The following is a 12365-nucleotide window of genomic DNA, read 5'->3' as shown; positions in this document are numbered from 1 at the left end:
GGAGCGCAGGCAGACCCAGGTTCAAAGCTGGGCCCTGCACTTTACCACCTTTGGGCTGTCCAACAAGCCATTTGGCTGCATGCGGTGTCATTTTCTGATCTATAAATCTGAGAGTATATTTTCTTTTTCTTAGGCTTGTTAGAGGATGAGCAAGTAAATAATATATGTCTGCGTCTACAGTGATTGGAATATAGATAGCACTCAGCACTTAATACGGGCTTTGTCATTGCGGGCGATTCTAACCTCCATATTGTCTGTGAGCTCTGGTAGCCCCTGTGGGCTAAGCGCTGGGTTGCTGACTGAAAGGCCGGCAGTTCAAAAGGACCAGCCTCTCTGAGGGAGCACAATGAGACTGTCTGCTCCCGTGAAGATGCAGTTTCGGAAACGCTGCCTAGGTTCCCGATGTGTTGGACCTGACTTGATGGCGGGGGCTTTTACTGCTACCCTCCTCACAGTCCATTTCTACACGCTGGTCCCTCCCCAAACAGCAGCTCAGGACCCCACAGGCTCTAACTCCCCATTGCTTCCTCCCTCCTGCCCCTGGAGCCCCCAAACCAAACCCATTACCAATTCGGACTCAGGAGACTCAAGAGGACTAAGCAGAAGTGCCCCCCAGAGAGCTTCCAAAGCGACATATCTTTACGGAAGCAGACGGCCACCGCTTTCTCCTGAGGAGGGGCCGGTGGGTTCAAACTGCCAACCTTCAGGTGAGCGGCTGGGCGCTTTAACCTCTGTGCAACCAGGGGCTTCTCTTCTAGGCCACGGTAACCCCCCATCTACTTTTGAAGACTCTTTGGGGTTGTGAATTGGGCGATGACTTGCCGAGCAGATCAAGTTTCTGTTCGACAATTCACAGGCATTTAGTTTCCTAGCATTGACTGCGACCTCCCCCCGCCTGCCCCTGGGCCCTCACGAATCCCATGTCCTCCCTGGGGTTCCAGTTTCTGTTCCTCCTTCTGTCTGTTGTTGGGCTGAGCACAGAGCCATAGGGGTGAGCTCATTTTCAGAAGCCAGCACCACGAAACCAGGTTCAGCTCCCTTAACGAAATAACCAGTCCCTTTTCTCTAGCGCCTCAAGGTCTTGGCGGGAGGAGAGGGTGGAGAAATGAGGATACACTTGAACAAACCAAACAACCCAACTCACTGCCACCCAGTAGATGCCGCCTCGTAGTGACCCTCTAGGTCAGCGGAGAACTGCCCGCTGAGTTTCTGAGACTAGAACAAGAGAAGGGGAGCCCTGGTCGTGCAGTGATGACCTGTTGGGTTGCAGTCTACAAGGTCAGGAGTTCTAAACCACCAGCAGCTCCTCAGGAGACAGACTGGGCTTTCTACGCCCACAAACAGGTACAGCCCCAGACACCCACGGGGGCTGCGAGGAGTCCGCATTGACTCGATGGCAGCGAGTTCGGTTTGGGTTTAACAAGAGAGAGGTTAATTAGCTCTCCAGAAAAAAACGATTTCCTCATAGTGTATGAGCTGCTTGGGCACTGGAGCAGGGGAAAGAGACAGGTGTTGAGCATCTTCCTTTGGAAATTCTCCTCAGAGGAGGCACCTCTGAGTGGAGGCTTTCAGGAGCTCCTACCTGCAAAGGCGTGGGGGTCTGACCCCTTCCAGACAGGCCCCAGGGGTTCTTTTTTTTTAAAATTAATCATTTTATTGGAGGCCTCTTACAAATCTTAAGACAATCCACCATTCAATTGTACTAAGCACACTTGTACATATGTTGCCATCATCATTTCCAAAACATTTTTCTACTTGAGCCCTTGGTATCAGCTCCTCGGTTTCCCCCACCCTCCCCTGACCAATCATATATTAGTGTTGTTCTTTTATGTCTTACACTGTTTGTTGTCTCCCTTCACCCACCTTTCTGCTATTCATCCCCCTGGGGTGTGGACTATATACCCAACCTTGTGAAGGATTCCCCCTTTCTCCCCCTTCCTTCCCCAGCCCCCCACTACTGCTCCTGAAGGTTTGATCTGTCCTGAATTCCATGTGTCGAAAGCTCTTATCTGTACCAATGTGTGCACTCCAGTCTAGCTGGGTTTTGGCAGTGGGTGGTGGGGAGGAAGCATTCAGGAACTAGAGGAATGATATGTGTTTCCTCGGTGCTACACTGCACCTGGGTTGAATTGTCCCTTCCTTGTGACCCTTCTGTGGGAGAATCTCCAATTGTCTACAGATGGGCTTTAGGTCTCCACGCTAACCCCCCTCATTCACATTGATATAATTGTTTGTTTGGGATCTTTTGATACCTGATACCTGATCCTGTAGATACCTCATGATCACACAGGCTGGTGTGCTTCTCCCATGTGGGCTTATTTGCTTCCCTGATAGCTGGCTGCTTGTGTAACTTCAAGCCTTTAACACCCCAGATGCTATATCTTTTGAGAGCCGGGCACCATCCACTTTCTTCACCACATTTGCTTATGCACCCAGTTTGCCTTCAGAGATGATGTTGCGATGGTGTCCACAGGAAAGGGAGAGAGGGACAAGACCCCACCCCATAGTTGCCTTTATGGCAACATACTGGCATGGAGCAGCGAACTACAGAGAGGATGATGGGGCTGGGCCCCCTCACCAGAAGAATGTAATACCCAGGGGTTCTTAATACAGAGGTGTTAGATGCCCTGCCTGCCCCAGGCACTTCTGGTACTGGGTCCCAGGGTGGATCTTAGGAAAGATTGCCCAGAAGTGGGAAACATCCCCCAGGGAGGCATATCAATGAGACCACAAGAGTCTATAGCATGTCCAGGAATAATGGACAGGGCGCTAGATCTTCCTATAGGAAACTGTTGACATTCCTGACATGGGAAAGCACTTACATTCCAGCTTATCTTGAGGCCTCCCAGTCTCCAGCAGGGACAGGTAGCACACAACATCCTGCAGGTACACCATGGGGGGCTCTGAGTCTGGAGACTGAGCAGCAGGGGCTCCCCGGAGGGTCGTGGCCTCTTGCTCTTTAGCTGGCCCTGGCTTCTCGGTCCCTTGGGACTCTGCAGTAGACAAAAGAACAGCGTCCAAGGACGTTTGCTGTTTAGCAAACATTAAACCCCTTTTGTCACTCCATCCTCTCCGCGACTGAGCATGAATTTCATGCAGGTGTCTGCAACAGCTTTGGTAACTTAGAGGTAATTCAATCAGTGGTTTTAGACATCCATCTGTGCCATTCATACCATGCGAATGGAGCCAAATGTGACCCTTGAAAGAGTCTATGTCCTTGTAGGAAATTCACCCATACCTGTGAGTGTTTAGAAAGTCTGACAGTGATTCTTAGTAATATCAGTAGCCAATACCAAATTACCAATAGGAGTACTTAGAGCCAGACGCCATTTGTTCTGGGTCCATGTGTTTATTGTGTTTTTTTGAACACATCAAACTTGGAGGAGTAATTTAAGGTGGGATTTCAAAGTGATAAGTGACCAACAGTTCAAAATATACTCTCCCACAACTTGTCAAATGCATTTAAAGACAAATAAAAAGATGCATGTTCAAATCAGAAAGCTGGGATTGACAACCATTTCTTTGCAGAAATTAGGAAGAATTTTGACTCCCTGCAAGCCTAATGAATTAGACTTTTGGAAAATCCAGAAAGGGGCTTAAGGTGCCACAAGAAGAGGACAAGTTTTCTCTCGGGAATTTTTCTTCTAGGAGGCAGGAAAACGCTCTATCCTTTTCCCAGCTCGTCCTCTTGGTAGACCTATACGCTCGATCTAACAGGAGAACGAAGCCCGCTCCTGTTGACTGGATTGTGGCTTTTCTACGCAGTGACCTTCTGGAAACCTGTCTCCAGGCCTTTCTTCTGAGGTGCATTTGAGTGGGTTCTAATCAGCACCCTGTTGGTTATCAGTCGAGTGCTTGACCATTGATGCTGCCCACAGACCCCAATGCCTGCTGGGTAAGGCCAGCGTGCACTCTCTATGCAGAGTGCCAAAGGGCCGGGCAGGGGGAATTAACATTCCATCTCTGGCTGAAGAGCTGGGCTCCAGGGGCTTAGGCTATGGAGCCGATGACCCAGTGAACACAGATGGACAATGGGAGACACTAAAGGCTACGGACACACTTTGCATGTTACAAAGGAACCTGTGAAAGACCAAGATGGAGCCCAGAAACAGAGCTATAGACCACGGAAAGGAACTGTCTTCCTCCAGTCTCCAAGGAAGAATCTTGGAATGCAATCTCCTAGTGCAAGAGACACCCCCGGAAGTTGCCAGAAGATATAACCTCTACTGACCAAGAGCAGAGAGCCTCAGTGGGACTCTCATCTCAGTTGAGATGAGAATACCATCAGATGGAAGGAAAAGCACGGTGGGTGAGCTGAAGGGCCACAATGAGAGTCCACGGGGAAGAGGAGTACTGAAGTCCTCCCTGGAGGAAAAGCACGCTGACACACATCAGTGAGGCGGAGACACTTGCAAGAAGCCCTTCGTACTGGGCACTCCGTTGTTCACTGGGTTCCTGCTATCGAACAAACAAAGGAGCCACAGCCAGGTCGATTCCCCCTGATGGGGACACCGCGGCTGTCAGAGTAGCACTGTGCTCAGCAGGTTTGCAAGGCTCTGAGCTTTCGGAAGCAGATTACCAGGACGTGTTACAAGGCGTGCCTCTGGTAGATTTGAGGCGTTGACCTTTCCGGTTGGTAGCTCATCCCATAACCATGGATCCAAGACTCCAGTTCATGCCACATCCTCACATTATTCATCCCATAGAACACGACAGTAAAAGGGAGCAGCGGATTATCTGCCCACGGCAAAACTAACACAGTGGACAACAGGCAATACACAAGAGCTCACCAAACACCAACAAGAGCCCCACACAGTGATCTCCGAGAGATTAGGGAACAGACGCGATTCGTGCATCTGCCACATCTTACAGTCTGCAAAGGGTTTCTAGGCTGCAGAGCAGCAGCGAGGATCAAGGACAGGCTGGTAATCCCTCTGAGCTGAGAAGATGGAGCTGGGGAGTCTGAGGAAGCTCACTTTCACAGGGAAGAGCTACATCGAGCCCCGTAGACTGTCCCCTCTGCGTGTAACCAGCGGAGAGTTCCCCTCACATATTCTGACCCAGCCTGGGAAACCAGTGACAAACCAAGGGGCTGGAGTTTTCATTGTTCAGCCCATTCAATCCTGGGCAGGCAGGAAGGGAGGAGTTCAGCCACGCTCATGTGGATGTTCTGACCGTGACAGACTGCTCGGGCTCTTAGCTGATGGCTGGACTTGGTGGAAGGCCCTCTCTGCTGTGGGTATGGACACAATCATGCACTCACCTGGCTCTGTGAACGAATAACCTGGAGGGGGCTGTGCTAGATCTGAACGAGGAGAATGATCTGATTGGTCCTAAATACACTGTATAAATTGAGAACCTAATTTCTCCCCGAGGCAACGGGAAAGGGTGGGATGTTGAGCAGATGGCCTGGTCTCAGGTGATGCCAGGACTTGGCTCTTCCTGCCTAACAGAGGAGCATCTCTGTGGTGTCAGCCTGGCTCCACATGCTTGTTTCCGTGAACAGGTGCACTTGATTAAGACATCCCTGGAAGGTAGCTTTGTAGGAAAAGGCTTTTTTTTCCCTCTTAAGTCTCAAGTCAGAAAAGAAGATGAAGAGATGCCAGTTGACTGCCCGGTCTCCCCTCTGGGTCCTAGGACCATCAGAGTTGACCTTTCGGGATTTGACCACAGGGAGTGGATTTTGTCAGAGAAAAGGAGATGGTTCTATCACAGATCATTTCCCACTTTCAGCAGCTGTGTTCTTACTTTCAGAACCGTGTGTGGGTGGCAGGTGCCAGGGAGTTGGTTCTGACCCACAGCCACCGTATGCACAGCAAAATGAAATCTGCCTGGTCTTGTACCAGCCTCATGATGGTTCCCAAGCTTGAGCCCACTGTTGCAGCCATGGTATCAAAAATGTGGCTGAGGGCCTTCCTTTTTGCCACTGCCCTTCTACTTTCCCAAGGACTGGTCTCTCCTGAGGATACCTCTCCAGTATGGATGACCAAGTCTCACCATCCTTGCCTCTGGCCTTACGCCTTCTGAAGCAGACTGGTTTGCCCCTGGAGCAGTCCTCGTACGTCTCAAAAATAAGCATACTGAGCAGCTAAGTCAACCCATGTGTACTATCGTGATTGACAGCCTTTCCCAGTGTCACATTATGACACCACCCCATGTGTCTCCTTCCTTGGTAACAACGGACCCTGTAGCTACTATGAAAAGCTCGGCCCAGACGATTGGGGGTCTCAGGAAATCAACTGCCATTTCTCCAGGGCTCTGCTTAAAGTTGTGGAGCAAGATATCACTTTGAAGACTGACTTGTACCTGACCCCAAGCTATGGTATTTTCAAAAACTCATAGATATGTGAAAGTAGGACCATGAGGAACGAAGATTCAAGGATTCATGTACTTGAATTATGGTGCTGGCAGAGAATACAGAAAGTACTGCGACTGCCAGAACCAGAAGAACAAACAAATTAGTCTTGGAAGGAGTACAATCAGAATCCTCCTTAGATGCAACGAAGGCCAGACTGCATCTCGTGCACGTTGGGCATGTTACAAGAAAAGGCCGTCCCTGGAAAAAGATTGTGTCAGGATTGTATCCCTGCACCAGATTTTCCATCTGTATGCTGAGCAAATAATCGGAGAGGCTGGGGCATATGAAAAAGAGGGGAGCCGGTCTGACCAACCACCCCACCAGGGCAAAATACAAAGGAGTGCAACAGAGCAGCAATGGGGACCAAGAGTAACGAAGTCCCCGAGGAGTCCCGAAAATAGACTTCAGACTTGGAGGACAGGGCTTGGCACCTCATCAGACCCGATCAGAAAACATACGTAAGGGTCAGTAGGCAGACTTGGAACTATTTGTAGGCCCTCACCTTTTTTTCTTTCTTCTTTCCCCCCTTCTCCCCCCATGTTTATCTATATAAGATACGCAAGATAAACAATTCTGAAGAGAAAACAACAGGCCGACAGTTCTTGGGGGACAGGGGAGAGGGAGAGGTGGGGGAAAGTGCGGGGGGAGCCAGCAAACCCAGGGACAAGGGACAAAGGAACAACAAGGTATCTAAAATTGATGGTAAGGAGGGAGTAGAATGCCTGCTGGGGTTTGATCAAGTGCAATGTAGCTGAGAGCCGAATGAAGGCTGAACATGATAGAGGGAAGTAAAAGGAAATAGAGGAAACAACTAGGAGGCAAAAGAAATGTAAAGAGGTATAAATATAGGCATGTATATATATAATTATATTAATATATATTGATAGCGATATATAGGTCTATGTATATATATTTATATGTTAAGTATTAAGGTAGCAGACAGACATTGGGCCTATACTCAAGCCCTCCCTCAATACAAGAACACTTTGTTCTAGTAGCCTGGCAGTCTGCAATGCTCGCTTACCTGACAATCTCTGAAGTCAAAATGGGTGCATAAACAAATGTGGTGAAGAAAGCTGATGCTGCTTGGCTATTAGAAGATACAGTGTCTGGAATCTTAAAGGCTTAAAGATAAATAAGCAGCCATCTAGCTGAGAAGCAACAAAGCCCACATGGAAGAAGCACACCAACCTGTGTGATCATGGGGCATCGACAGGATCAGGTATCAGGCATCAGAAGACCCAAAACAATCATCTCAACACAAATGAGGGGAGCTGGAGTGGAGACCCAAAGCCCATCTCTAGACAATTGGACATCCCCTCACAGGAGGGTCACAAGGAAGGAATGAATGAGTTAGCCAGGGTGCAGTAAGTATAGCACCAATGGATGGCACACACAACATTCCTCTAGTTCTTTAATGCTTCCTTCCCCCCTACCCCACTATCATGACACCAGTTCTCCCTTACAAATCTGGCTAGACTAGAGCATGTACGCTGGTACAGATAAGAGCTCTTGTTACACAGAGTCCAGGACTGATAACCCCCTTAGGAACAGTAATGGGAGTATTGATACCATGAGGGTAGGAATTGATCACAATGCTCAATGTGTAACTGCCGACCCCACTCCCCTGGGAGGGGATGAACAACAGAAACATGGATGAAGGGAGACAACAGACAGGGTAAGATATGAAAATAATAATAATATATCAAGGAGTCAGGAGGGTGGGATGGTTGGGGACGGGGAAAAAAGGGGGAGTTGATACCTAGGTCTCAAGTAGAAAAAAAATATTTTAGACATGACGGACACATATGTACAAATGTGCTTGATACAACTGATGTAAGGATTGTGGTAAGAGCTGTAAGAGCACCCCAGTAAAATGACTTAGAAAAACAAAAAAGGAGGGGCAGCAAAGAAATAGGAAGACCATCAGAGAGATGGACGGATGTGGGGGCGGCCACACAGGCTCAAACATAACAACTGTGAGCATGGCGCCGCATGGGGAAGGCGGCTGTGCACACGATTGCTGTGAGTCGGAGCCAACGGGCAGGCACCTGGCAGCATCACCAGCAGGCTGTCAAGGCTCTGATCTTCGGGAAGGTCACAGGAGCAGTGTGGGAGCTCTGAAAACCTCTGCTCCACTTTACAAAGTGGTGTGATTGTGGGGATTCAATGACATACGCCATATACAGGTACCTGACAGACAGTAGATTTTCCGAACCATTTTAGTTGTTTTCCCCTCCCGTTTCTCCCCAACTTATCTTATTCTGATATATATTTACATATATCAACACACACATATAGATCATCACACACACACACACACACACACACACACACACACACACACACCCCCCCCTCCCCTGACACAGGGTTGCTCTGAACCAGAACTGGCTGGATGGCGGAGGGTTTGGTTTGGTTCAGCGTCTCCATGCCCGTACTTCCCCTGAGCAGGATGCCCCCTGTGGACAAGCACAACGGTAGGAGGGAAGCATCTCAGAGCTATTCCAAGCCCTTCCCTCTCCCACTGCAGGAAACATGAAGCCGCTGAATCTCAGGGCGTGCGTGGGGCAGGGACCTCAGCGATGGGGGTGCTGAAAGCCTGCAAAGGGCAAGATCTTCTCCGGGGAGACAAAGGCCTCCCCACGTCTCCTCAGTGAAGACGGAGGCCTACTGGAGACTGGTGTTCAAAAGGCTTACCCATATCGGGGGCACAAGCTTCATCTGCTTTGGCGGCATGATCTGCATTCTGTATATGGAAATCTGGGGAAGAAAGAGGTTATTTACACACCAGCCCACGCCGCCCAGCTTCTTCGAAGGGCACATGCAGATGCTCCCCTGGGATCTGAGGCCTCTGAGCTATGTGTGGGTGTCTGGGTTGCTCAGGTTGTGGGGAGGACCTTGTCCTCACGGTAGCCCACACTCCCGCGAAGACACAGACACTCCCCGGTCAGCCCTAGCCTGGGTACCTGGGGGAATGTGCCTCCTCCACTGTCCCCCAGCCCTTGCTGGTGGCTCCTTTCTCCCTGCTAGGCCTTAGGGGGTGCCTCCCCTTCCTCCCTCCCATGCTCTGGTCTCCAGTAGTAGGGTTCTGTCCGGCTACAGTCCTCGTAGTGAGAGATTCAACAGATAATGAGGAAAGAGTCCAAGTTCTTGGTCTCCTTTCTGAACCCGAAAGAAAGGAGAGTTACTATGTGCTCAGGGTTCTTCTAGAAATGCAGTCCATGCCCACGGCAAGGGGGTTAGAGCCTCAAAAATCCCCTTCCATCTTGAGGGAAGCTAGTGTACATACCTGGGCCATTGACCTCACTGTGGCTGGTCCCCTCCCTCGGACGGTCAGGGGGGTCCTGTCTGGGCCTCTGGCTGAAGGCCATAAAGAGGTGTGTGCTCAGTGGCTGAGGAAGGTCCACCTTCAGGTATGCTCTCATGAACAGCTTGAAGACATCATAGCTTATGGGCTGAGAAGGGACAAAGGGGGAAGGACGGTCAGTGGAGAGAAGCAAAGGGACAGATGAGGGGAGGAAGGAAAAGATGTCAAGGAAGAGGCCTGAAAAAAAGAGGAGTGAAAAGGGCAGCAGAAGGGTGAGAGGTGAGAGGTGACAGGCACAGGGAGGGGGGCAAGGGGATGAGCAACAGAAAACACACATGGCTACTTATTAGGTGTGGAGGGCACGGACCCAGAGAAGGCATTTCTCTGAACAAGCGACAGTAGGGTTCCACCTTAGGATGGGGGATGACAGATCAGGAGCACTGGAGGCAGGATGGGGGTCTTTGCCTCTGTCCAGCCCCGTGTGAGGGTGTTGGCTCTCATTATCATGGACTTGGTCAGTGTTAAGGAGTCCGATTGGGGCAGGGGATTAAGCATTGGACTATTAGCTGCAAGGTTGGTGGTTCAAACCCACCAGCTGCTCCTTAAGAGAAAGATGAGGCTATCCGTGCCAATAAAGATTTACAGTCCTGAACACCCGAAAGAGCAGCTCCACCTGTCCCGTAGGGTCGCTGGGAGTCAAAATCGACCCAATAGCAGTGGGTTCTGGTTAGTCAGTGCCCGGGAGTTCTAGTTAAGATGATGAAGGGTGTAGTTGAAAACGAGGTAGAAAGAAACAGATCTTCTGTGGTCTTGGCTTTTCCCTCTCTATTGAGGCTCAGAAAATAGAAAAAGCCTAGAAGAGAAGAAAGACAGGCTCCATTCCTCATTGTGAAGGAAAGACCGTGGGATCAACGGAAAATCAGCCAATGGAGACCCTGTGGCCACAGGGGTCTGGTTTGGAACCAGTCACGGAGAGGGTGCAGGTCTGGCAACACTTTGTTCTGTTGCCGAGAGAGAGTGAGAGAGAGAGAGAGAGAGAGAGAGAGAGAGAGAGAACGAGAATGCACACGCTTGTGTGGTGGGGGACCCAACAGCAGCAATATTCCCCCTCGCTTCCCTTTCTGTTTCTCTGGACAAACCCCAAGGCGATGGGGGAGTGTGTGTGTGTGTCTGTCTCAGCTACTTCTTAAAACATGTCCTCGTGAAGGCTTGAGGCACCAGGAGAAGAGCAGGAAGCCAGGAACAGAAGGCAGAACCAAGGGACATGCCAAAAACCAGAAACCCTCCCTGCCGTGTCTCTCCCTGCACAGCCTGGCTCGGGCTGGCAGCGGCCATGCCAAAAGGGCTGCTGCCCTCAGCAAACACTCCCCCATCACCCCAGTGTGCTCTGAGTCATCGCAGGCTCTGAGTCATCGCGGGCACGCGTGCTTTGTGGCCTCCGATCAATCGGCAGATGCTCCTGGAAATCATTTGGACCACTCCGGGGTCCGCTTTGCAGGCTTTTGTGAACAATAACAGTCTTCTTCCAAAATGTTTCAAATATGTTAACCCCTTGCTTCTTTTGAAGTATTGGAGAGCCTTCCCAGGACCAGGAGCTGGCTTGCCTGTGCGTAGTCAGATTGGGGTGCAAGGCTGTGGCCCTAAAAACCATTGGCACTCCCCCTAACTGGTCGGGAACTCACAAAGCGGTTCCTGGTCAGTCCCGCGCTAGGTGGTTCTGTACATGGAGGAAGCCCGATGTGTTTGGACAATGTAGTGCCAGTGGTTCTGATCGGAATGAAAGGTTCCCGAAGCAAATGGCAGACTCCCGCTTTACAGCAGCCGCCAGTCTCTTTCTGGCCCGTCTCGGTCGCTAAGTTCCATGCCCGCCTTTCCGGCTCCGTCGTCCTTTGTGTCTGCACAGCCTCACCACTCAGGACGCTCCTTCTTCAGCCGCCCTCTGCTCAGGGCACCGGAGTAACATCTCTGCTGGCCCTGCGTCAGCCTCCCTGTCTCTGATGGCGTCTCCCAGGGCTTACTTCTGTTCTACTTGCGGTGCTCTGTGTCCATTAGTCCAAAGAAATGACTGCCCTGTTAGCCTGTCAGTCCACCCTTAGTCCTTTCTCCTTCGGATTTCTCCAAATGGACCGCATTAGCCTCCTCACCACCTTAACCCCATTTCCTTTGGGGTCTAGCCCGTCACTGTCGAAATGCTCTCTTCACGGTCACCAGTGCAATTCGTTTCTTTTCAGATGTTCTCATCGTTGACTCCTCTCATCCTCGCCCCTTCTTGCAATTCCACCTTCAGTGGCTCTGTACTATTTTGATTCTCTTTGTTCCCTATTTTGATTCGCTGGTGGCATTGTTATTCATGAACTGGTTTCAAAAGACGCTTATTGCACCGTCCTTTGCTTTGCACTCTCTTAATTGACAAGGACTAGTTTACAATGGGGTTTTGAAATCTAAAATGTACTGTAACCCTTTTGTGTTCCATGGAAATCACTAATATATAATACTTCTGGAACTAAAGGCTGTCTGACATGATGGATGGAGTCGAGGTGGCATAGACATTGAAGCACTCCGCTGTGAACTGGGAAGTTGGCGGTCTGATGCCACCAGCTGCTCCTGGGGGGAAGCTGGCCCAGCCTGCTTCTTCGAAGACGTGCAGCTTTGGAACCTCCATGGGGCAGTTCCAGCCTGTCTTGTAGGGCTGCTATGGCA

At 50.4% G+C, this 12365-nt stretch overlaps 1 protein-coding gene across 2 annotated transcripts in view; it reads right to left on the bottom strand.

Moving 5' to 3' along the window:
* DGKG (diacylglycerol kinase gamma) overlaps positions 1 to 12365 on the bottom strand; it is a 285515-nt gene that overhangs the window by 175695 nt on the left and 97455 nt on the right. For both annotated transcript variants that reach the window (XM_045296401.1, XM_045296402.1), the window contains 3 exons: positions 9648 to 9813; positions 9056 to 9118; positions 2823 to 2993 (listed from right to left, as the gene is read on the bottom strand). In XM_045296401.1, coding sequence (XP_045152336.1) covers positions 2823 to 2993; positions 9056 to 9118; positions 9648 to 9813 — 400 coding nt within the window. The remainder of the gene's footprint in view (positions 1 to 2822; positions 2994 to 9055; positions 9119 to 9647; positions 9814 to 12365) is intronic.

The sequence above is a fragment of the Echinops telfairi genome, unplaced genomic scaffold (assembly GCF_000313985.2).
Source record: "Echinops telfairi isolate 266 unplaced genomic scaffold, ASM31398v2 ScPeMD7_7407;HRSCAF=8445, whole genome shotgun sequence".
In the NCBI taxonomy this organism is placed as follows: domain Eukaryota; kingdom Metazoa; phylum Chordata; class Mammalia; order Afrosoricida; family Tenrecidae; genus Echinops; species Echinops telfairi.
The sequence above is the reverse complement of the archived record's forward strand: the minus strand, read 5'-3'. Positions and strand labels throughout refer to the sequence as shown.